The 26,395-nt window shown below is 33.9% G+C and overlaps 1 protein-coding gene across 1 annotated transcript in view; it reads left to right on the top strand.

Moving 5' to 3' along the window:
* NBEAL1 (neurobeachin-like 1) overlaps window positions 1–26,395 on the top strand; it is a 124,900-nt gene that overhangs the window by 52,823 nt on the left and 45,682 nt on the right. The window contains exons 17-32 of the mRNA XM_004674823.2: window positions 298–383; window positions 4,741–4,830; window positions 6,236–6,404; window positions 6,820–6,953; window positions 8,322–8,481; window positions 8,588–8,690; window positions 9,245–9,401; window positions 10,641–10,799; window positions 12,659–12,818; window positions 16,157–16,245; window positions 18,226–18,798; window positions 19,114–19,289; window positions 19,998–20,151; window positions 20,440–20,568; window positions 24,526–24,831; window positions 24,920–25,069. Of these exons, the coding sequence (XP_004674880.2) occupies window positions 298–383; window positions 4,741–4,830; window positions 6,236–6,404; window positions 6,820–6,953; window positions 8,322–8,481; window positions 8,588–8,690; window positions 9,245–9,401; window positions 10,641–10,799; window positions 12,659–12,818; window positions 16,157–16,245; window positions 18,226–18,798; window positions 19,114–19,289; window positions 19,998–20,151; window positions 20,440–20,568; window positions 24,526–24,831; window positions 24,920–25,069 (2,795 nt within the window). The remainder of the gene's footprint in view (window positions 1–297; window positions 384–4,740; window positions 4,831–6,235; window positions 6,405–6,819; window positions 6,954–8,321; window positions 8,482–8,587; window positions 8,691–9,244; window positions 9,402–10,640; window positions 10,800–12,658; window positions 12,819–16,156; window positions 16,246–18,225; window positions 18,799–19,113; window positions 19,290–19,997; window positions 20,152–20,439; window positions 20,569–24,525; window positions 24,832–24,919; window positions 25,070–26,395) is intronic.

Below are 26,395 nucleotides of genomic sequence, written 5' to 3'. Positions count from 1 at the left end.
ACAAACTGGAGATTACATAAAAATAAAGCTGTTGTGTCCTTGTTATTTTCTTTGTGGTCAATTTTTCCACAGAATTCCTCAGGACAAATGTGTTTTTCTAGTGTTTATTTTCAGGATTGTTGGTGGTGTAGCGGTTAATATAACTGCCTTCCAGTGTCTGTTTTCAGATTTGATGATAAAAATAAAGTATACTTTAGCTATATATGTTAAAATTTGGTTAGCCAAAGTTTTTTTCTGATTATACTAAACAGATACATGTCCTATATCATTAATGAGGTATATATAAACATTTTTTAGGTCCAAACTGTTTAAGCCCTTGGAAATTTCAAGAGTCCGACTTGATTGATCTACCGGGTAATGTCCTTCTTCACTACACTGCAAAGGTGAGAGTAAAATGCATGCTTGGATTGTCCCAGTTATAACTATTCTGTGAACTCAAATTCTTTTTATTCCTTTTGTCATTTTAGTGGGTAGTTGAAAATGAGGAGACTTGAATTGCAATTTAAAATTTATTAATTTTCAAAGGACAATGTCTTATATGTGCACTTGAGAAAAATGTGTAGTCAGATTTTTGGTGGGTGTCGTGCCCTGTAAATGTCTGTAAACGCATATAATCTAATGTTTTTGTATAAAGGCTGTTGTGTCCTTACTATTATTTTTCTGTAGTTGATCTGTCCACTGTTAAAAGTGGTTCATTGAATTTCTCAGTCACAAATGTGTTTTTTCCAATGTCTGTTTTTAGGTGTGTTGGTGGTATTGCAGTTAGCATAACTGCCTTCTAGTATCTGTTTTCAGATTTGATAACAATGCTGTATATATTTTTGAAGCTCCTTTGTACATATATGTTCATTACTCTTATGTCATTTGGTGTATTATTTCTTTAATCTTATAGTCGCCATCCTTAATTCTTGTTACATTTTTAGCTAGAAGTCTGTCTACCTTATATATAGTGCAGTTGTTCTCCTCTTTTGGGTCACCATTCACTTGTAGCTTTGCTCCCTAAAGTTTTATTGACCCTTGTGTTCATCTTTTGAGCTCAGATTTGTTTTCTGGTTCTAATTCAACCTGACACCCTGTACCTCTTAATTGGAGAAATTATTCCATTTATATTCACAGTGATTACTGTTATATGAAAGTCTATACTCCCATTTTATACTTAATTTTGTGGCTGTATTTTCTTATTCAGTCCATTGTGGATGTTTTACTCTACAATTTAGATATAAGAGCTCCTTTCAGCATTTATTGGGAGGGTCTAGTGTTTGCAGACTCCTATAACTCTTTCTGAGAAGGCTTTTATTTTCCCTCATATCTGAAGGTGAGTCTTACAGGACAGACTGGTTTGGCTGACAGTTTTAACTTTTAACTATCTTTAATCACATCATTCTATTCTCTTCTTACCATATCACATCCTCCCAGAATTCAGATATAAACCTGACTTAGGATCCTTTATAGGTTATCTGTTTCTTCTTCATAGCCAGCTTCAATATTCTTCACTTGCCTTGAACTCTTATGTTGGTAATGTAGGTCTCATTATGTTTAGGTCACCTGGTGTTCCTTGGCTTCATGGACTTATGTATTTAGTTCTTCTAGGTTTGGGAACTTTTCCTATGCTATTTCTTTGAATAAGTTCTCTGTTACCTCTTTCTCTTCCCTTTTTTGGATGCTCATTTTGAGATTGACTCTTTTCCTTGAGTCAGATATAATTCTTGAAATAATTCTTTTTTTCCTTCACATCTTTTTCTTCCACCTGGGTTCTTTGTGCATCTTTACTTTTAGTTCAATTTTGGGCTAGTATTTTCTATTGTCATTTTTAAATCTTTTTCTACATTTGCTATTGTTTTCTTACTCCAGTATTCGATTTCAATATTCTGTCATTAATTTAATTTCTTTTTTCTGAAGATTTATTTATTTATACATACAGAACTGGGGTACAGGCCAGAGGTGTGAAGGGTGAGAGGACTCACCAGAGACAGTGGGGAGCAGAACAGGCAGATTGACAAAGTACACTGCTAAGTGGAGCAGCCCGGGAAACAGGAGAGGTCTGCTGCACCATGAGGGCCACATCCCTTCCCTGATTGCAGATCCAGTTGGTGCTGCAGTGGCCGTGGACAGCCTCACAGTGCTGTGCTCTAACCCGTTGTGCCATCAGGGAGGGCCCTCATTAATTTAATTTCTCAGGACATTCCTTTTTCCCTCATTTTTTCTTGTATATCTTTGATTAGCTTTTCTGTGTTTTCTTTCATTTCCTTGACTTTATTGCAGCTCTTTTGAATTCTGTATCTGACAGGAGGAAAAGAGCATTCATTTCTTTGCGGCTGGTTCTGTATCTGACAGGAGGAAAAGAGCATTCATTTCTTTGCGGCTGGTTTGCATATTTATTCTCTCTGTGTGGTACAGTATTGCCCTAAGGTGTCAATTTACTACTTTTGGTGTTTTTCTTTCTTCTTATATTATTTACTAAGTATTAAGGATGTAGAACTTCCATTTTTCCAGTAGGTGGCAGAGTATGTCAGAGAACTAATCTGTAGTTGATTCTTTTATGGGTGGCAGAGGGTAACAGAGAGGTCTGTTGCTGTTGAAAATGGTAAGCCTGGGTAGGTCTGTTGTCTGTTACTGCTCTGTTGTCTGTTACTGCCAATGCCCTTCATCTCTGAGTCAGACCTGTATATCTACACTCTACAGTCTAGACTTCTGTGCAGCTTATCAGCACAGCTTCTTTGTATCCATTAGGTGTCTGTATCTGCCTTATCCCAAGCAAGGGCAGTGTGTGGTGGGAATTGGGCCATACTGAGCTTTGTGTTCCTCACTGGGTACCCTGTCCAGTTGGCTCACTCCAGCACTCTCACCTACATCTCTCATGGTTACATGCACATGCAAATACCTCTTTGTGTCCAACTATGAATCCCAGTTTCCACCCTGGTGGAGGCCTCTCCCTTCCTCACCCTTTGTGCCCACAGTTCATTTTCCAAACCATCTCTTCTTACTAGAGCTCAGCATTGGTGTGATGATTAGGAGATGTTCTGGTTTCACTCCATCTCATGGGATCCACTAAGTTCAGTGTCTGGAAATCTATAATTTATTCTCCCAGGAGCAAAGCCTGAAACTTCCTCTGATGCTATCTTCCCCTTCTACTAATTTTCTAGTTATAAGTTGGAATATATTGATTGCCACACACCATTATCTATCAAATAACTTGTGATAGCAGTTTGTAATTGCTATCCTGACATTTTACACCTAAATATTTCTACATAGTCATTTATCTGCCTGTGCAAATTATCATTTTATGTACTATATAACTCATTCAAATTTTCCCCAAAATATTTGTTAACTTGAATTTTTTTTAATTAAAAAAATTCAAGATTTTGAGATCCTTCTATTGTTGTTATGTCTCTTGAGTCTCTTTTGTTTGTTTACTTTTTGTTTTTTTAAGATTTATTTATTTATGTATACAGAACTAGGGTACAGGCCAGAGGTTCAGGGGCAGTGAGATTCACCAGAGATAGAGTGGGGAGCAGAACAGGCAGATAGACGAAGTACACTGCTGAGGGGAGCCGCGGGCGGGTCAGGAGAGGTCTGCCACGCCATGTGAGTGTGATAGTTCCGGGGCAGGCGGCTATCGAACTCAAGCTGAAGTGGCTTTAGCTCTCCAGTACTGTGCTTTACCCCACTGCATCACTAGGGAGGGCCCTCTTTGTTTACTTTTTATAACACTAACCTTTTCCCAAAAAGATATGTCTTGTTTACAGTAGATTTTAAGTTGCATTTTGACAGTGATTTTATATATATATATGTTTTCTCAGGTCTTTTTTGTTCCCTGAATATGATGATCAGGGTGTTCCTTGAATAAGATGACCAGATATGCATTTTAGAAGCACTCTTTAAACTGCTGTGTGCAAGTTGAATTGGAGGGATAGACAACTGGAGGTAGTTAGACCATTAGGATATTACTGTATTTAGAACAATAATGAACAGCTTGGGTTAGCAGTACCCAAACTGAGATAGTAACAGAAGAAAATAACATTTATCTCTCTGAGACTAATTGAGTTAAATATGATTTCAATTTCAATTTGTTTTATTAAATGTTGTCTTAAGAAGGAAGCAATAGCCATATCACCTTTGTTAAAATTTGTGGATTTCTTTATTTTCTTCCTATTATGGAGAAAACTCAGGCTGTTTTAGCATTAATAGAAGATAACAAATAACTTACAGTTTTTAGAGTTGCAGAACAAGCTCTGAATCTGAATGCAATTAGAATTGCCAGTAGCTTGAAGGCGGAAGTTTTATGCTTGTTATTGGATTTTTCTATCATGATCTATCTTTCTGTTCTGTAATTCCTACCTCACATTTTAATCACACCTGTTATCTGTATAGTGAAATTGTACCAAGAGAGATATTAATGAGAGTAAAACATTGAATTTCTTTAAAACTCAGAATTATATTTGTGCATATATTGATTGCTTTAAAAGAGAAATTTAAAATCATGTGATTGGTGAATGGTAAATTCTAGCTACAGCTCATCCATCAGAGGACAATCGTGTATTAGAGGAGTGTTTAGAGTCTACTCCTTGATCTTTTTAAGAACTGATCAAATAATAGGAACATTAATTTTAATTTTATAGGTATCTTTTCATTGATTGTACTGTATATCTTTAAAATTGTGACAAAATGTTCCACATATATTTAAAGTTAAGTTTGTTTCCATTGTACTTATCTATTTGTCATATTTTTCCTTTTTTTTAGGCCTGTAAAAACTCTATCTGTCTTGATTTGTCTGCTAATTGTTTGCATGGAAGGTTAACAGGAAACAAGGTAGTGAACTGGGACATTAAGGTAAGTTAATGATAGATTACAACATATTATAGAAGCTACTGTTCCTTTAAAAAAAAAAAACCTGTTTTTTTGAGCACTACCAGATTTATCTGAGTAATTGTTTGCAGACAAGATATACATTTTGAAGGGTAAGAAAATGAATTACTAATTTGCTTGAAATTTCTTTAGCTATACCATGAGCTTCACGTTTTCCATAAGAAAAATATGCCTTAATTGGTTCACTTTTTATTTAGTTCCTCAACCTTGTGACAGATTTCAACCCTCCTATCATTGCCACTTACTGAATACCCCTTTCTCTTGTATCCAATATTTCTGTCCTATTGCCTCCTACTCATCAGCTTTAAATAAATTCAAATCTTTACTTTCACTAACTTCCTCCTCTCTAGTTTCCCCTTTAGCCTGTCTTTTCTGCCTTTCTCATATGGCTCTTATGTAAATCTCAGCTGGACAGAATGTTTTAATTTCTTTCTAAAGGCTGCTACTTATTTTCCAAAATTAAATTACCTGCTCTTATCATGAGCTTCAGTAGCATTTTTTTGCTCAGTTATCATTGTGAACAGTGATTTGTTGCTTGTTTGATTTCCCTGTAGTCTTGTGGAACTTTGAAGGAGGTACCACTGTTGCCTGGCCCAGGGAATTGCAGTAATATTGTTGATCAAGTGGCTAAAGTAGTAAAAGTTACTTGACATAATATGAAAGTCGGAATATCATGTTTCTAAAATACAGAATTTCCTCAAATAAGAATTTTGAGTTTCCTATAAATAGTATTTATAGCTTAAGTGAAATCAAAAGAAAATATAAAAGATAATTATAAGAGAACTTACTGATAGTAAATAAGGAAAAAAAGCAAAACTTCTCTTTTAAATCTTCTAGTCAGTTAACCCTAATCAAAATGACTTTAATAAAACAGAAATCATTAGCTAAATTCTATCTCTGTAAAAATGCATCCATCAGTTAGTGTTAATCTCATGTTTCATGTAGTATAAACATTTTTGGTCTCTTTGAAAAATATAAAAAATGTAAAAGGAAATGACAACTGGGAAGAAAATAGTTGCCTTTCAGAAAGCTCATTTACTTAATATATAAAACTCCTAAAAACAATATGAAAAGCTATATGTGGTCAGGTTTTGAGTGCCTGTATTTGGAATACCTAAATGTAGAAAACAAAGAGATAGCAAAAATGCTCTGGCATAGCCTCTTGTGTATTCATTATATTGACACTCCCCTGGCCTCCCTATCTACCTCTGCCTTACATAGGCATATACCTACTTAAGGTTCCATTAGCTTTTGCTATTCTATACATTGCTTAAAGATTTAGGAAATTGTAATCTTATCTGCACTAAGTAGCTATTGAATGACAGTTGCTTCTGTTAATATATTTTAAAAGAGTAATTTTCCTTTTTAGGACATCATAAGCTGCATAGGTGGATTGAATGTACTCTTTCCTCTTTTGGAACAATTAAGCCACTTCAGTGAAGGACAAATTCCTGAAGGAGTGAATGAAAGCACAGTTTCTGAAATGATAACACCTGTAGAAGGAGACTGGGTTATGTTGACCTCCACAAAGGCATCAGGTAATAATATGAAATTATCACAAACTAATGTTGAGAAATGAGAGTTTAATTATGTCTTACATGAAGAAACCGAAGTAGCCAACCTCTGAGTTTACTAATTTTGGCTAGAAAGTTCATAAGACGCTTGTCAAAACTTAAAATGCTGGTTTTTACTTTCGACTCTGCCTAGTTTACACTCTAAATAAAAATATGACAGCATTGCTAATCTTATGGTAATTACATGTATTTACCATACACACACCATACATTAGATATCTATAGTTGCTCTTTTCTCTGATAATTGTGTTATATAATGTGACTATTGGAGGTAAATTTCTAAACCAATTTCCTTGTTTGTTAAAATGTGCATTATGAAAATGTGATATGAACATGATTAAAGTAATTGTGATTATTAATGACATTTACAATTCCACAGAATCAAGACTAGAGAAAAATTTAATTGCAACATTTATTTTGATTGTGAAACACCTTATTCAAAGACATCCTATTAACCAGGACAATCTTATTCACTCCCATGGAGTTTCTATTCTTGGTGCCTTACTTCAAAAGGTGAGCTTGCCTATTGTCTACCATTATGTAGATGTTACTGATGATTGTAGTTAAAAGTTTGTGTGGCATGTTTTTCCTCCTAAATATATTTTTTCCAAATTGCACAATTATAGTCTAAGTTATATTAGTGGATATAATTTATTTTGTGAGCAACTTTTAACATTTGTGTTGAATCACTTAATATAGGAATTACTGATCTTTTCTTACAGTGCATAATTTTTGATATAATTTCAGCTAGTGGATATAATTTATTTTGTGAGCAACTTTTAAAAACTTATGTTAAATCACTTAATATAGGAATTACTGATCTTTTCTTATGGTGCATAATTTTTGAATCTGATATATAGAATAACTGATATTTTATAAATATACGACTATTTTACGAATATGGGAGTAGGAAAATAAGTTCCAGTGTTAAATCAGAAAATTAATGTTTAAGTTGTTTATATTTTTCTAACCAAGATTTTTATATTTAGTAGATTATTCTGAATATGCTTTAATGACAATATTATTTATTATATTTTGAAAGTATTTTATTTTAGGGAACACAAAAATAAAAACACAGTAAATGTCATGGTTTCCTTATGAAAAGTTTCCCAGGCTGGTCTGTGCATTGCACAGCAATGAAGTTACACTCTGTTTATTTATTTTTTAAAGATTTATTTATTTACACATACAAGAACTGGAGTATAGACCAGAGGTGTGGGGGGTGGGAGGACTCACCAGAGACAGAGTGGGGAGCAGAATAGACAGATGTACCAAAATTCACTACTGAGGGGAGCAGCAGACAGGACAGGAGAGGTCTGCTATTCCGTGATGGTCACCTCCCTGGCTGGGGATCAAACTGGTGCTGCAGTGTCTGTGGATAGCTTCATAGTGCTGTGTTTAACCCCTTGCACCACCAGGGAGGGCCCTGAAGTTACACTTTGACTCAGCTCAGGGAGTAAACAAGGAATTCTTTTTCTTTTTTTAAGATTTATTTATTTATGCATATAAGAACTGGGATACAGGCCAGAGGTGTGGGGGATGGTGGTGAGAGGATTTACCAGAGACAGAGTGGGGAGAAGAACAGGCAGATCTGAAATACAGTGCTGAGGGGAGCAGTGGGCAAGACAGAAGAGGTCTGCTGTGCCTTGTGGGTTACCTCCCTGCCAGTGATCAAACTTGTGTTGCAGTGGCTGCAGATAGCTTCATTGTGCTGTGTTTAACCCCTATGCCATCAGGGAAGCCCCATAAGGAATTCTTTTTTAAAAAAAAAACTCTGTGTGTTTGTATTACTCTTGTAATACTTTTACTTTTAAAAAATTTTTATAATGACAATATTATTTATATTGAATTTTACGGAATCCTCTTCTGTTTGAATTTCAGGTACCAGCTACCTTGATGGATGTTAATGTATTGATGGCAATCCAATTACTAATTGAGCAGGTGTCACTGGAGAAAAACATGCAGCTCCTGCAACAAATGTATCAGTATTTACTTTTTGACTTTAGAATTTGGAACCATGGAGATTTTCCCTTTCGAATTGGTGAGAACCAACTATTAGATAAAACTTTGTAATTGTTTTAGAGACTTATTACTACCTGTGTCATTATATTTCAGGTTATCATTTAAGAGTGAACTTTCTATTTTAGGTCATATACAGTATCTTTCCACCATCATTAAAGATAGCAGGAGAGTTTTCCGAAAGAAGTATGGTGTACAGTTTCTCCTCGATACACTTAGGATTTATTATGGGTATGACGTCTCACTCCTTCTCACTTTGATGCTGTTTTTTTGTCTGTTGCTTGATTGAAATGTGTAGATTTTTAAACTTTCTATCATTTATAATGTCCTTTAACTTCAGAGAGGCATGGTACTCTGGAGGTTGAAGTGATGAGCAATAGATCACATACATTGGGTTTGAATCTTGTGCTTCATTAATTGTAGATAAGTTATAAAACATTTTTTTCTTAGATTTTCTGGTCTGTAACAAGGAGATAGTAAAATTGTGAAACCCTATGGTTATTTGAAGATTAAATTAAATGAATTAATAATGTGTAAATTACTCACCTGTGATTACCACATAGTGAAATGTACATAAATATAAACTCTTTCCATAGTATATATCTTTGTTACTGAAGCATCTAATTTCAGGAAAATTGTCCTTTAGAAGAAAACATAATGAAGGATAGCATGAATTCTAATAATTATAGCGAATCATATTTTTTAAACTGAATTATTTTATATAAAAAATACAAAAAGTAAAAATTTAAAATGTCAGTTCTTGCATTTTTTGCTTTTTCTTTCAGGAGTGATTGTAAATATAGTGAGCTGTTTCTAGATGATATTCGAACAATAAGGACTTCTTTGTATGGACTAATTAAATATTTTCTGTGCAAAGGTGGGACTCATGAAGAGATACAAAGTATTATGGGTTACATATCTGCTATCAATGAAGAAGAACAGGTATTATGCCCAAGATAAATTTTATTTTATTTTTTAACATTTCAGTTGCCTTTTCATCTCTTATACTATATATTACACATTTGATGAATAAAATATTTATAATGTCATATATAATATTATGCAGTTAAAGAAGTAAAACTTATCTTCTAACTAAAAACTTAATAAAATATATGGCAGTATAATACATTTTTTAATTAGCTAGACTTTATTATGTGGAAATAGTTGCTATTTTTGGGCAATTCTGAAGTTTATTTTTATATGCCACTTAACATATATATACCTGTCATCAAGTCCTGGGCAGATTTCATAATTCATAAAACAGTTAACTTAGAATCATAACAACTGCATAAAGAGTACATTATAAATGTTTTTCAGTGTTTAAATACTTCCACATTAATTCATTTAAAGCTCACAAAGTGGTTCTCATTTTATGGTGCTTTACATGGGACCTTATCAGAAATGCAAAAATATTCAAAGTCCTGCAGGTCTTTCTGGTGCATGGTAAAATTTGAGAACCACTTATATGAAATATATAGACCAGAAATTACTCTTCCTATTTGTACAATTTGGAGGTATATACTCAGAAAGATTATGTGACTTAACTTAAAAAAGTCAACTCAGCTGATTAACCTAGGACTAGAACCCAGGTCTGTTTACTAGTTTCTGTGGTCTTTCTGAAGACTGTTCTTAACACAAAACCTTAGCAACTTTAATTTATGTTGACAAAAACATGGTCAGCTCGTTTGGTTATTGTTGAAATCTTACTACATACATAAAATAATAGTAGACATTGTAGGTGTACAATTATGAATGAAATATCATTCTTACTTTTAGCATAGTGGGGCCTTACTTTTAGCCTAGAAGTTGTTAGGAGAGGTTGATAAAGATTATGAACCCCAAAAGAGTATGATAATATCTGTAAGAGAGATACAGAGATGATAGAGCTTTTAATAATAGACTTGTTCAGAATACCAGAAAAGACTTGCTGGAAGAGGTGGCTTTTCAAAGCAGGGTAGTTATGGTTCAGCAGTTAAATATGGGTAGTGAAAGAATAGACAAAAAGAAGTGGAATGAACTGAAATCATAACAGAGAAAAAGGCAAGGCTGACTTAGATACTCCTATTAAGCTAGAATATTAGGCAATATAAGAATTATTTAAATAACTCTTCTGGTATATGACTTAATTGCACTTCCATATATGAGTGTGGTTGTTTGTTTTGTGTTGTTTGATTTTAAAAGCTCTTTGGGATTTTGGATGTACTCTTCAACCTCCTACGTACCAGCCCAACTAGAGGTCAGCTTTTCTTACTGCTATTCGAACCAGGAAATGCTGACATACTTTATTCCTTGCTCTTAAATCAGAAGTACTCTGACAAACTAAGAGACATCATCTTTAAGGTACAGTAATTTTTTAAGTACAGTAACTTCTTTGTATTGGGGAGGCATTTGTAGGTATTTGAATTTATTTGTAACACCATTTTATGTACATAAATTCTTTTTCCATGTCTAATTCTTTCTACTTTTAAATTGTTCAACTTGTTTTGATATATGTTTTTCATGTTTTTGTTGTTTGCTTAATAAAAAGCTAACTATGTTGTAATCTGATCTACATACTAGTGAAAGCCTGCTTTGTGATACCATCCTTAAGGTAAAACCTCTCATCTCCTTTTGACCTACAGTGGGTCTACACGGCCAATCAGACACTTTAGCAGTTAATAATAATAATTAGCCTTATGTGTCATTCACTGTTTGGCAGGCACTACATATTTACTTTATTAGTTACTTAGTCCTTGCAAAATCTTTATGAGCTGGATATCACTATCCACTGATGAAAAAACTGAGGCCAGAAAAATTAGTAAATTCCCAAAGGATATAGTGTGTTTTTTGTTAAGCTATCCAAAATATCCATCTTCAAACTTCTCTCTGAAGCTTCCCATACACCTTTTTTTGTTAACTAAAGTGGAGGAATCAGTTATATTGCTACTACCAAATTATTTATTCTCTTGTTCTCTCTTACTAATCACCTTATGAATGTTGTTTCCTTTTATATCATTAATTTGACATGTAGTCAGCTAATGGAGTCGTGTCAGAATTGCCTACTTTGAAATTCCTGGTTACAGGTCATAGTGTCTCTTGAGTGTTGGTTGTGATGACCCCTGAGACACTTGCTCACATAAGGACCCCTACGTGGAGACAAAACATTAGTTTTCCAAAAATGGCCTTGTAAGGATTGTTTATATTCCATCAAGATTATTCTTCACATTTAGGGTCCCACTGTCTCACTTTTAGAAATATTATCTCAACACAATTTGTATAATAATTTTTTAGACACTACAAAAATAGGAATGATATTTACCAAAAATATAACCTTGGTTTTCTATAAACAATGGATTTAAAATGTCTTGCGTTCTCATAATTTTTAAATTGAACATGTATATTTTGTTAACTAAAATACTAGTTTTAAAATATTAGGTACTAAATATACAATTGTGGCCCTCCCTGGTGCCGCAGCGGGTTAAAGCACAGCACTAAGAAGCTAAAACCACTTAAGCATGAATTCCATCCCACCCACCCCAGAGGGGATCCACATGGTGTGGCAGATCTCGCCTGACCTGCCTGCAGCTTCCTTCCCTTGTCACTTAGCCTGTTCTGCCTCCTGCTCTGTCTCTGATGAATCCTCTCACCGCCCCTGCACCTCTAGCCTTTACACCAATTCTGTATGCATAAATAAATAAATCTTTAAAAAAATTTGTATTACATGTTTAAATAAAAATAGCTCGTGCCTAGATATATTGGGTTACTAATTCCTCCTCCAATTTGAGCAAATATATTCCTTTGTTATTGAAATATTTTTTATTACTGTTCCTTAAATAGACCACAGATTTATCTATTAGTATCTTCATCTGTTGCAGAACACACACACTTTGTTCCTCTGCAAACTTCAGAGTTTATTTCCATCTAAGCTTTAGTCGTTGAAAAGAAAATTTTGAATTTTTTTTTCCAGTCCATCAAGAAATACATATAGAATTGTAAACATTAGTTATTCAAGTACAGATTTGTTTCAGTCCAATTTATTTTTAAATTCATTTTTAATTGTAGCATGATAAGGAGTAATCTTCATTAGTGGTAGGCCTTTTTTTAATACTTAAGGAATAAAGTGATAAGAATATTGTATAGTAATTTTTTTTTTCAATATCAGCCTAAATGACAAGCTTTTAGTTCTCTATATTTAGAAAAATGTATTACTATTTTACTAGGTTTTGGAACAAATGTTGAAGTGCACCAATGTTTATGAACGAAGTAAACAACGTATTCGACTCAGAGAAGTGGGCTACTCAGGATTGGGACTCCTTCTGAATGAAACACCTGTCAGTACATCTCTCATGAAAAACCTCACCAATCAAATCGTAAATATAGGTACGAGGAGGGCTGGTAATATATCATGATACATTTAAGACGTTTTTCATAGTGGTGTATTCTACTTGGTGATTCTCAGATATTTTCCGTCTGTTTCTCCTCCTTACTCAGGTTGCTGTTATTTGGTACAGAAGGCTTTTCTTGGGTGGACTCTTTCCATATGTACTTTTTTTGTTTTTGTTTCCCCAGATCATAGAATTGTACTTTACTTGATAGACCTTCAGTATGTGAGTGAATTTCTTTCTCTTTTACTGAGTGATTAGTAAAAAATCAGGTCTATAAAACAAGAAAAAGATACTAGAGAAAATAGGTACAAAAATAATCATTTTCCTTAAGGAACTTAAATTCTCAGAGGCAAAAGAGAACTATCAATGACTTCATGTTCTTTTTTGATTCTAATTATTCTTAGTTAAACTGTTTTTTGTACTTCCCACCCAATACTATAGATTTTAGATCAGATGCTTCATGTTCAAGAAGGTATAAGATGAAGTAAGATTTGCACAGAAAGAAAGAAATAATAATGTGAGCAAAGTAATATGGACATTATGTTCAATCAAAGTAAAAGAACAATTATTTAGAGTGTGCTGAGAAGGAAATGAAATATTTAAAAATTACATCCATTGTAAAATTTGAATATAGCTCTAATTCTCATTTAAAATGAAGTAATTATTTTAGCATTTATTATATTATTGTCCACAGTTTATCCTTTATTCCCAAGAGTAGGATTTCTGGGTCATATGATATTCCTATATTTAGTTTTCAAGATAAGTCAGTATTATTTACCAGGCTGCACCATCAATAATGTAATAGGGCTCCTTTTCCTCTACATCCTCTCCAAATCTTGTTTTTTTAATTGTGCTATTCTCATGAGTGTGAGATAATATCTCTTTAGGGCTTTAACCTACATCTGTAATATTGGAAGTGATGGTGATATTTCATACATCTATCGACTCTCTGGGTATCCTCTTTGGTGAATTGTTTGTTAATATCTGTTTTTGGGTTGCTTAATTTTTTTATTGTTAAATTATATGAATCTTTTATATATACATCTTGGATAATCCTTCACCAGCTGTAAATTGTGTAAATGTTTTCTCCCCTTCAATATGGTGTCTTTTTCATTGCCATGTATTTTCTTTTGCAATATAGAAACTTCTTAAAGATTTATTTATTTATGCATACAGAACTGGGGGTACAAGCCAGAGGTGCAGGGGCAGCAAGAGGATTCACCAGAGACAGAGTGGGGAGCAGAACAGGCAGATTGATAAAGTACACTGCTGAGGGGACCAGCGGGTGAGACAGGAAAAGTCTGCCGCGCCATGTGGATCACCTCCAGGGCTGGGGATTGAACTTGTACTGAAGCAGCTAGGACCAGTTTGCACTGCTGTGTCCTAACCCATTGCACCACCAGGGAGGGCCTAAATAGAAACTTTTTATCTTGAGATAATTCTAATTGCTTTTGTTTTTAGTACCCTTGCCGTGTGGGTTGAGTTCCCAAAAATAACTTCAACAATGGTACCATGGAATGTATTGACATTATTTTCTTCTGTGTATTTTATTGTTGCACGTCTTACTATCTAAATTTTTAATTGATTTTAATTCATGTGCAGCTTTTTTTTTACATGTGGGTTTAGCAAGTGATCCAACTTTAGGCTTTTATGTTTGGCATAACAGTTTTCTCAGCACCATTTATTAAAGAGATTATAATAAAGTGGGCAAAGAATCCAAATAGACATTTTTTGAAATAAGATATTCAAATGGGGGCCCTCCCTGGTGGTGCAGCGGCTTAAAACATAGCACTGTGAAGCTATCTGTAGCCACTTCAGTGCAAGTCTGATTCCCAACCAAAGCAATGACCCACATGGCATGGCAGACCTGACCTGCCTGCTGCTCCCCTCTGCAGTCTATATAAATCAGTTTGCCTGATCTATTCCCCACTCTGTCTCTGGTGAATCCTCTCATCTTCCCACATTCTGGCCTGAACCCCAAGTTCTGTATGCATAACTAATCTTTTTTTTTATATAAAAGATATACAAATGTCCAAAATGGACAAGAAAAGATGCTCAATACATCCTCATCACCAAGGAAATGCAAGTCAAATGAAATATCACCTCACTACTTTTAGGAAGGCTGTTATTAAAAGTACAAGAGACAAGTGCTGGGTATGATCCAGAAAAAAAGGAGCTCATGTGCTCTATTTAGGGCATGTAAATTGGTGCAACCATTATGAAAAACAGATTGCAGGCCCTCCCTGGTGGCACAGCGGGTTAAAGCACAGCACTAAGAAGCTAAAGCCACTTCCGCATGAGTTCGGTCCCCGCCTGCCCCGGAGGTGACCACATGGTGGAGCAGACCTCTCCTGACCCGCCCACTCAGCAGTGTACTTCCTCGATCTGTCTGTTCTGCTCCCCACTCTGTCTCTGGTGAATCCTCTCACCCTCCGCATCTCTGGCCTGTACCCCAGTTCTGTATGAATAAATAAATGAATCTTAAAAAAAAACAAAACAGATGCAGTTCCTCAAAAAAATTAAAAACAAAGCTACCATATAATCCAGCATTCCCTTTTCTGGGTAAATATACAAAGGAAATGATGTCACTCCCTTGAAGAGATATCTGCATTTCATGTTTATTGCCACAGCATAGATAATAAACCAAGATATGGAAATGTCAAAGTATATTTCAATGGATAAATAGATAAAGATGTGATATTTTCATATGTGCAACTATGCATACACACACATAATGGAGTACTTTTTTCAGTTATTAAAAAAAGGAGATCCTCCCATTTGTAGCAACATGGAAGAACCTGGAAGGCATTATGCTAAGTGAAATGTCAGAGAAAGACTAATTCTATATCATCTTATGTGTGTAATCCAGAAAATCAAACTCATAGTAACAGGGATTTGATTGGTAGTTTCTGGGTGGTAGGAAAGTGGTAAAAGGTAATAAAAGGGTACTACAACTCCCAGTTATAATATGAATACATTCTGGGGAACTTACATACAACATGGCAACTAAGATAATGCAAGTTATTAAGAGAGCAGATCTTAAAAGTTCTCAACACACTCACAAGAGATTAACTATGTGAAGCGATGTATGTTATTAACCTTATTGTAACCATTTCCATATATATGCCTATATGGAATCATGGTGTACTTAAACATGTACAATACTTATGTCAATTATATTTCAATAAAGCTAGGGGAAAAGGGTAACTGCCACTGATTAAAAAAATTAAAATTAAAGAGAAATAATTACTTTAGCACTTAAACTATTACCCACTGTTCTTTCTTTGGTTATCTGTGAAATTTAATTTTAGTGTTTTGTTTTTCCCCCCATAGACCCTGCTATTAATTTCAAAGATTTGTTATCTGTGGTATATATATCTCACCGAGCTTATATAAATGTTAGAGTTGTCATCTGCAGAAAGGTTAGTAAACTTTTAACATATACTTTTGAAATAACTATACTGTGAATATCTTTTAGATTATTTTCCACCAAATATGTTTTTATTTTGTTACTTTATAAATGACATGATTTTGTAGTTTATTTTTTTTCAGGTGTTAATCATAGGAAATCAGCTTATGAATTTCTTCTTAGCTCTCATTATCCTTTCCGGAGTAGAATATTTATTACCAGAAAATGGTTTCTTTGTCATGAACCTTCAGTGATTATAGCCATTTCTAATAGGTACACTGTATTTTAGTTTCTGGATCTCTAAACATCTTGGGAATAATTTTCTGAAATTTCATTTGGGTATTCATTCCAATAGTTATTATCATTGTTGTACCCATTTAACCTCTATGTCAGGAAATAGTGATCCCATGTACTTTTTCTTAGTTATAGCTTTCTCTTTCCTCCATTGGTAACCATTGATAAATTTAGCATTTAGTTTGCTTCCTGCTTTTCTTTTGAATTTTACTCCCTATTCATGACAATGTTTTCTTCATTAGTAAATCTAGAAACATATTTCTCTCTTTAATGGTTGCACAAATTTTTAACCTATGACTATTCATTAAATACTAGCTGGTTCTTTGATAATGGACATTGGTCATTTGGGTTTTCTCCTGTTGTTCCATGTCAATAGACTTCTCTTAAGAACTTCTTTATTTTACATATTTATTTATTTGTGACATTACATTTGTAGGATATAATCCATTAAGTGGAATTGCTGTGGCAAAGTTGAAGTCATATTTTACATTTTGATTAATTTGCCATATTGTCTTTGAAGCAGGTTTTAGAAACAGCTTTAAGTATTACCTAGTTTTTAATATACTATTTTAAAATAAAACAGACTTAACAAGTCTTATTTCATGGACACATAGTTATGAAAAGTTTCTTAGCCAAGCAAGTTTGATCTAGAAGATTAATCTGGTATTTTGTATCAATAGAGCAATGGTAGCTCACTATTGATAAGTGTTAATAGAGAAAGAAACTTGTCATGTTGTTGTATATAAATTAATATCAGCTGGTGGTAGAGCTATGAATATTGAAGTCCCTACCAATGTCATGCATCTCCTTATATCAAACTTGTCAGTTAGAACTCAGGAAAGAGGCATTCCATACACTGGAAACTGAAGTTCTTTTCATTTATAATAAAAGTTTTTATGATTAAAATACTATTTAAAGATCTCAACTGAATTTTAACAACACTTGAGGACTTTATTTCCCCAAATTGTGAAATCATTGGGTAGTAGGGTTCATATATTTTACATGTCATTGTCTGCTACTTAACTTCAATTTCTTATTTTAGCTAAATAGAAGCAGTCATCTTATTGGAATTGGTGTTTTTAATTGAAATTTAGTTAATATTTTGTTTGTACAATATAGCATTAATGAAAAAAGGGTTAACTTTTCTTGAAAAGTTCTTGGGGTTCTTGAGGATCTATTACAGTGTTTTGTGTGTCCCGTTTCTCACTCACCTTAGAGCTGTACCAGGCACATAGTAGATGTTCAATGTCCGCTTTAAAAAAATGTAACGGTCTTGGAAACTATTTCATTCAGAGGATGTAACTTTACTGTATGCTTATATATATCTTTTTTTTTATTACCCTTTTTTCTCTTTTTTTAGAGAAAGAAAAAGTTTATTAAGGAGAAAAGGAACAGAAATAATAATGAAATTAAATTAATGAGTGGCTTGTTTACATGTAGGGGATCATTTTCCTTTTTCCCTCCTTTTTTATCTTTTAGTTGGCTGCATTCCTGCTCTGTCAGTGCCTAATATGTGGATTATTTAAAACCACTACATCTACCCTCCAGATAGTTTATAATTCAATCAAGACGTAATCTTTTGAAAGTATATCCCCTATGGTTTTTCATTAATTAATAATTACTTTATCATTAAGAGAACTGAAGACTTTCTTGTACAGAGTGCTTTTTGACAAATTTTGTATTCTTCATCTCTTTGCAGGTTTTACAGATTTTAAAGTCCCAACCAGATGCAGCACACCATATATCTCAACAAGTTGGCTGGCAAGACACTTTGGTTAGACTTTTTATAAAAGCAAATTTTGAAAATGGAAATACTCTTCATAAACACAATAGGACTACTTTAGTGAAAGACAATGATAAAAATATATCAACTGAAGATATCAAGAACTTTGATGAAAAAACAGATGAGGAAAAAATGAACTCTTTTGCCTCAGCTCATTTATCTTCAGATCAATGGAGTTTGGAGGATAGACATTCTCTAGACTCAAACATACCACTGTTTCAAGAAGATAGTTCTGTGGGAGAATTATCTTTCAAATCAGAGAATCAAGAAGAATTCTGGCATAACAATCATTCACATTTAAGTTTAGATCTCAGTGGAATTGATTCATGTGAACTGAGTGACAGTGGAAATCAAATGCCAGATAGCCTGCCTAGCACTCCATCCCCAATAGAGTCTATTAAATCATTTTCTGTGCAGCCTGACAAAGAGAGCAGCATCACAAATGATATGGACTTGAGTGATGACTTCTCTTTACTTGAAAGCCAAGAGGTAAAATGTTTTATATTACCAAATGCTGTTATTTTATATTTCTCTATATATTTCTAATCCTTAGAAATATGTGAAGAATTTTTAGCAGTTTTCACATTCATGTTCTGTCGTATGATCTAAGATTTTGGAAACTTAGAAGTCACTAAATTTTTACTATTTTGAGAGCAAAGCCAAGTCATCTTTGTGTCTTTAGGGTCTACCTAGTAAGGTTGAGTTCTCAAGATGCTTAAATATATTACATGGTCATAATCAGTGTAAGTGATGGTTCTCATTAATAGCCCCTGATTCTAATTTGATATTCTGTCCTTTTTATAGAAGTATGATGAGGAGCTTCTTCAGTTATTGACAAGTATTTTGCATTGTGTAATGTGTAAAGGACTAGAAAAGTCTGATGATGATACATGGATTGAACGGGGACAGGTGTTTTCAGCACTATCTAAACCTGGAATCTCCAGTGAATTACTTCGACCAGCAGATGAAATAAAACTAATGTAAGTGTTCAGTTAGTGATTTTCCCTCTCCTTTTTGAGTAGATCTTTAGTCAGCATTCAGTGTGTATAGAAAGAGAAAAAGAGAAACTTTGTTCTTAGACCCTTCCTATCTGTTGCTGTTCTAATGAAATATAGAGAGAAATCCACAGTGAGACAATTTAATATTAAATAAATTTGGGTTTTAAGTGATTTCATAGTCCTTGTTTAAATTATTTTTGCAATATCTAAGTACTTGGTACATTGTATTCTGTAATCTTGTCTAAATTTGACTGTTTCCTTGCTTAAGGAAAGGAAATAGTGTTACCCCCAAAATGACTTCTCTAAAGCATTTAGAGTTCCCTAAGAGCTAACCTTTATAAAGCAGAATGAGACTTTCTTCCCTAGTCTTCTCAATTTCTAGTTTTAAGGATACTATTAAGTATCATGGATTGGAATGTGAATTACTCATTGCTTTTTTTAGTCAAATAAAAGTAACTTTATTTTGCCTTTTACTGTTAATTATATTAAAGGTACATATTCTAGAGATTTAAAAAGTTGCTTCAACTTAATAAATTCTACAGTGTCTTCTGATAGCTACCAATGATACTGTGTCTTTGTAGATACAATCCTGATAATTAATAGGATCATATTCTATTTGTTCAGGGTTTTTTATGTCCTATTATTTTTCTAAACTTAAATGGTTTTAAGAGGACTTTGTTTTACACTTAGTTTGTTACAGAAGATGTTAGAATGGGCAGTCACAGAAAACAGAGAAGCAAAAACTAACCCAGTGACTGCTGAAAATGCCTTCCGACTTATGCTGATCATACAGGACTTTCTGCAGTCAGAAGGACTTGTTAATTCAAACATGTGGACTGAGAAGGTGCTGTAATATCTCTTTGAAATTATTTTTGGTAGTCAAGGACTTTATTCAAAGTAAGAAATTTTGTACTCCATCTTTTCAGAAAATTAGTATTTAATCAGATGCAATAAACATGGGTAAGATGTGATGGTCCCAGATTTTCATTAGTTATTATTAGGATAATTCTTTTGGCTTTTACAAACTGAATATTGAACTAGTTCTGAAATGTTTGGTTTTTTTGGCTTTTGAGGAAACTCATCAACAAAATTTTAAAAATGTTTTTTCTTTTCCATTTTTTCTTTGTAATAGCTTTTTGAGGATATGATGCTGCTCTTTGATGGTCTGTCCATTTGGTATTCTGAAAGTCCAGAATGGGTAAAACTCTCTCAGATTCAAGTTCAGTTGCTTCTTGGATTCATTGGAAGGGGTAATTTGCAGGTTTGTTACATTACTTTTCATATTTACATGCAGAGTGAGTATTATTTGTGTGATTTCTAAATGATAATGTTTCCAGTATTTTGATTTACTTCTAGCTTGATTGCTTCTGGTTTATTTATTAAGTAGCGAATTCCTTATTTCTTTCCAAAATTTGTAACTCAGCATAATATTTAGATTTCTTTTTAAAAGATTAATATGTAGATTATAAGGATATTAGTCATTTCGTCAATAGTGTGTTATATAGCTGGCATAGACTATTTATAGATATGCAGTTTAGGGCTTGTATTTTTAGGAAATTTGCTTTTTGATTGTTCTTTTCAAAATCTTTGTTTCCTTTACTAACCCACAGTTTGTATTCTAGCTCATTTTTTCATTTACCAACCACTTAATACCTACTATATTAGACTTGTGACAGACTTCTATAGTAAAGATAAATAAAACATGGACACGAAGAATGTTTATTCGTTTTTAGACTAAAAATTTTTGAAATTTGTGATTTTTCTATTTACCAGTGCTTGTGAGAACAGGGTTCAGTTAGTGATGGCTTATATTTTATAGCTATTTGTCAAGAACTTTTAATTTTATTTTAATTCTGGAATTTTAAGTATGTGGATAGGGGGCTTGGATGGGGTTTTTAAAATCACATGAGCTTGCTATAGTGTTCGTAAAATATGCATAGAGTATTTCAGATTCCCTAAGGTTACATTGCTTAAAAAGGCCATACTTTTCAATAGGCTTATGTGTGTGTGTGTAGTATGTGTATCCAAAGTGAGGCAGTAGTAAATTATTTTCATTAAGATTATCTTCATACTTTTTTTTCTTTTAAGATTTATTTATTTCTGCATGCAGAACTGGGGTACAGGCCAGAGGTGCAGGGGCGGTGAGAGGATTCACTAGAGACAGAGTGGGGAGTAGAACAGGCAGGTCATTGAAATACCCTGTTGAGGGGAGCAGTGGGCGGGTCAGGAGAGGTCTACCTGGCCTGTGGATCACCTCAGGGGCAGGCGGAGATCGAACTCATGCAGAAGTGGCTTTAGCTTCTTAGTGCTGTGCTTTAACCTGCTGTGTCATCAGGGAGGGCCCTATCTTCATACTTTTAAATAAACATGTAAACTTATATTTAATGCCCTGATAGTAAGTTAAAAGCAAAACATTGGATATTTTTTCTGTGTAAACAATATTTTTAAAAATATGTGGCAAAAAGAGCCCTAATAGTTATTAGCATTTTGAGTGATAGAATTTTATATTTTTCCTTATATTTGTTGACATCTATTGAAATTTATCTGCTTGATCAGCTTCAGAAATGAAGGGCTTTGATGAGAATCTGAGGAAGGTAGAGAAAAATCACTATTAGAAACTTAGGTTAGCACTAGAAATGATTTGACCTGTCTTAGAGATTAATCCCTCTAGTGCTGTTTGCTTCACTAGGCTGTCATGGACAGACTGCCTGAGGTCTCTTGTAGTTTTGGCCTATAAAGACCTGTGCATCTAGCTTAGACCAGCTTTGGGCACAAATACATTTTTTTTTTTACATCATTGTTATTATTATTATTTTTTTACAGTGTTTGCTTTCTTTTGTCAGGTGTAGTCCCCATAGAATTTCCACCACCAATTCACCCTTGCACCATCATCATAGCTTCTTGTGCTCTTCCTGCACCTGTGTTGATCCCTCTTCCTTCTCTTCCCTTACAAAATGTCTCTGATTTATAGATGTCTATTTATTTTTTTGTGCTTTTTTTAATTATCATTATTTTTCCCCCTTGATCCTTTACTTGGCTCCCTTGTGTTCCTTCTATAATTAAAACCATCCTACTTTTTCTTTTTCCTTCTAGCTTATTTCACTAAGCATGATCCCCTCTAGTTTCATCCATGTGGCTGCAAAAGGGATGAGTTTATCTTTTTTGATTGCTGAATAGTATTCCATTTTCTATACATACCACATCTTTTTGATCCAGTCACCTATTTTTGGGTTGTTTCTAAGTTTTACCTTTTATAAATAGTGCTGTAGTAAACATAGGAATATATTCTTTTGAATTAAAGTTTTTGTGTCCTTTGGGTAGGCCCCTGTGAGTGGAATTGCTGGTCATATGGTAGTTCCACTTTTACTGGTCTAAGGAGTCTCCACACAGCTTTTCATAGTGGTTGAATCACTTTGTATTTCTACCAGTGGTGTTGGAGAGTTCCTTTTTCACCAAATCCTTGCCAGCATTTGTTGCTGCTAGTTTTTTTTTTTTTAATTTATTTATTTATGCATACAGAACTGGGGTACAGGCCAGAGGTGCATGGATGGTGAGAGGATTCACCAGAGATAGAGTAAGGAGCAGAACAGTCAGATTGATGAAATACAATGATGAGGGGAGCAACGGGAGAGGCAGGAGAGGTCTGCTGTGCCATGTGGGTCACCTCTCTGGCAAGGGATGGAACTCGCACTGAAGTAGCTGCAGCTAGCTTCGTAGTGCTGCACTTTATCATGTTATACCACCAGGGAGGGCCCTGTTGTTGCTAGTTTTTTTAATAGGCAGGAATACATCCTCGAGTGATGTTAGGTTCTAATTTTCTTATTTCCTTCTTGATTTCTTTATTTTAAAGTAATGTGATCCATAATTGGGATTTAAGGTTAAGGGAGAAAAGTATCCTTTACATTATTTGTCCTGTTACGGTTTTTAAGGATTATATCTTGCTCTAGCTAAACAAAAGAAGGCCCCCCTTCATGACCTAATTTACCTTCTAAGGTTGAGGTTTAACACTATACTTTAGTAATAATAGAGTACTACTTGGGCTTGTGTGAGAGTATTTTCCTTGGGAACTTTATTGTTAGATTTCTGATGAAGAGCTTAGCCTTCATTTGCCTGTCCTTTATGTATCAGAATGATTTTGATTCCAAGTATCAGAAAAAGCATGTCAAGCTGACTTAAAGATTGACTCATATAATTGAAAATTCCATAGCTGAATTTAAGGCATGTTTTTTAAGGCTCCTGTTTTTTTGCTTGCTGTTTTCTGTCACAGTTTGTCTTAAGCTGTCTGCCTTTGTTGTCATAAAGTAGCTGCCAGTTGCAATTAGGAATCCATATTTCCTTCCAGAAAGTATATCCCTGGAACAAAGTCCTTCAGTTATCATTGTTGGTAGACAGTTCTGCATGGTTTTCTTGCATGCCTACATCATCTGTGACTAAACACTGGATACCTTTGCTCTGACTTTCATTAGGATGTGGGAATGACAGATTTTTTTTCCAGAGCTAAAGTTAGATTTGTTTACTGTTAGCATAGTAAAGATATGTATCCTTCTAAGAAAATTTAGACAAGTGTACTGCCCAATAAAGATTTAGGCTTCCTGTGTTGCTTTACTATAATACAAACACTATGTGTGCAGGCATTATCTTACCTAGTTCATCTCCTCACCATGGGTATTGCAGTTTGGGGAACCAGAGTAAACACTGATATTCTGGCTGTTACTAGTTACTGACACAAGTCTCAAGTCATCTGCCAGCATTGATGAATCAGTGGTAGGCTAACTTGTTAGCTTAGAGGTGAGGTAAAACTAAGCCACTTCATAGTTCTTGACAGTGACCTTATACCACCTGTAAGTTATATACAATGTTGTAATCTAGTGATACTTCAATAAAAGTGAACAAAAACAAATAATCCAAAAAGTGAAATTGCATCCCTGCATGAATCCTGAGTCATGGATTGACTGAAAGATGGGTTACTCTTGCCAATCACTGTGGCAAGGATTCTATTTTTATTATACCTTTTAGTGTAAGTTATTAGAACTAAGGATGAAATCATCCTCGTATACTTGCAAATTCTAAGAAGAAATGAAGTGAAACATTTCTGTATATTCCAAATTAAACAGGAATTATTTTATTAATTTATTTTAGAAAATACACTGCTTCAGGACACCAAAGAACTTTAGTTATCTCTAAATGTCTTTTTCCCATTTAAACTATTTTCTTCTAGGTTTGTGCAATGGCATCAGCTAAGCTAAATACCCTTCTTCAGACCAAAATGTTTGACAACCAGGAGGAAGCCTGTTACATTTTAGGGAAGTTGGAGCATGTCCTCAGTCAGTCAATCAAGGAACAGACTGAAATCTACTCATTTCTCATTCCTCTTATCCGTACCTTGGTGTCCAAAATTTATGAACTCCTCTTCATGAACTTGCACCTGCCGTCTTTCCCTATTTTTAATGGAAATGCCTCATTTTTTGAAGATTTTCGGGAATATTGCAATTCAAATGAATGGCAAGTTTATATTGAAAAATATGTAAGTTTTGCTTTTATCAAGTGAGGTTTCTGCTGATTTATCATTATTTTTGAAGTACAGATCAAATTCTGTTTCTGTTTTTTATAAGATTGTACCTTATATGAAACAATATGAAACACATACATTTTATGATGGTCATGAGAACATGGCACTTTATTGGAAGGATTGTTATGAAGCCTTAATGGTGAATATGCATAAGCGAGATCGGGAAGGAGGAGAAAGCAAACTGAAGTTTCAGGTAAAATTACTAATTGTTTTTAGTAGCTCATATTTTATGTTTATTGCAAATATTTAATATTCATGTGAGAGCCTGAAATTGGAAAACAATGCTATTTCTAATTATGTCTCTGGTAGTTGTTACAGAATTATGACAAGAAAACACCAAGACATAACAATGAAAATATCAAAATGGTTACATATTTGGCTATATGAAAAGTCTATTAAACTGGCAGTGAATTATCTCCAGGGAAGCCATGTATTCAGTACTTGGAAAGGAATTTGCAAAATGTTAAGTACTTATAAAAGAAGAAAGGGGTTAAATGAATAATTTACATTTCTACATTAAGAAACTAGGAAAAAAAAAAAAAGAAACTAGGAAAAGTTGTAAAAAAAAAAAAAAAAAAGAAACTAGGAAAAGAAAGCCCAGGTAGCTCAGTTGGTAGATAGAGCATGAGACTTAAGAAATTAGAAAAGAGGTCAAGACTTGTCTCGAGACTTGCCTATTTTCCTTCCACTCCTACTCTGCCTAAGGCCTCTCCTGAAACCATGCTCTGCCAGATCCTCAGTCAGTTAAAAATGCAGCCTCATGGGACCCCCTTTTCATGTTTATTGTAGCCAGAGGAACTAGAGAACACTGTATGTCGCATGTCTGGTTTTGTTCAATCAGAAGGAATAAACCCAGAACCTTAGAACAAACTGGATCCCAGTGATTAATATAAATTCTATTCAGTGAATGTAGAGTTCAGAACACTGAGGAAAGTTAATACTTCTAAAAGAAAATTTCATTATAAAGCTGCTTAAAATGAAGGTCTTCCAGAAGCCATTTGCAGTTTCCCACTTAACCTGGAACTACTTCCCCCTTAAATACATGAAATCATGTTGATATGTTGTGATTTACACTGATTAATAAATACCTAAAATTTGGGGAGAAAAAGAAAAGCAATCTAGTTTCTAAATAAGAAAATAAAGAGCAGAAGTCAATGAAATTCGAAGCAAGAAACAGTAGAGAAAAGTCAATGAAACAAAAATTTCATTCTTTAAAATATGAATAAAATTGATAAAATTCTTGCCAGGTTGATTTCAATGATAATATGATAATAAAGAACTATTATAAAAGTTCTAGGTATATAAATAAGAAAACTTAAATGATAGCAATCAATTTCATGGAAATACAAGTTTCCAATACTATTTCAAGTAGTATCAAGCAAATAGACAAATTTGAAGGTCTTCTAGTAAAGAAATTGAATGTATAGTTAAAAACCTTCCATAAGGGGGCCCTCCCTGGTGGTGCAGCAGGTTAAAGCACAGCACTAAGAAGATAAAGTCACTTCAGCATGAGTTCAAT

This window comes from Condylura cristata, unplaced genomic scaffold (genome assembly GCF_000260355.1).
Source record: "Condylura cristata isolate star-nosed mole 26May11 unplaced genomic scaffold, ConCri1.0 scaffold00002, whole genome shotgun sequence".
NCBI classification, from domain to species: domain Eukaryota; kingdom Metazoa; phylum Chordata; class Mammalia; order Eulipotyphla; family Talpidae; genus Condylura; species Condylura cristata.
This window is presented reverse-complemented; position numbering and strand designations above follow the sequence as displayed.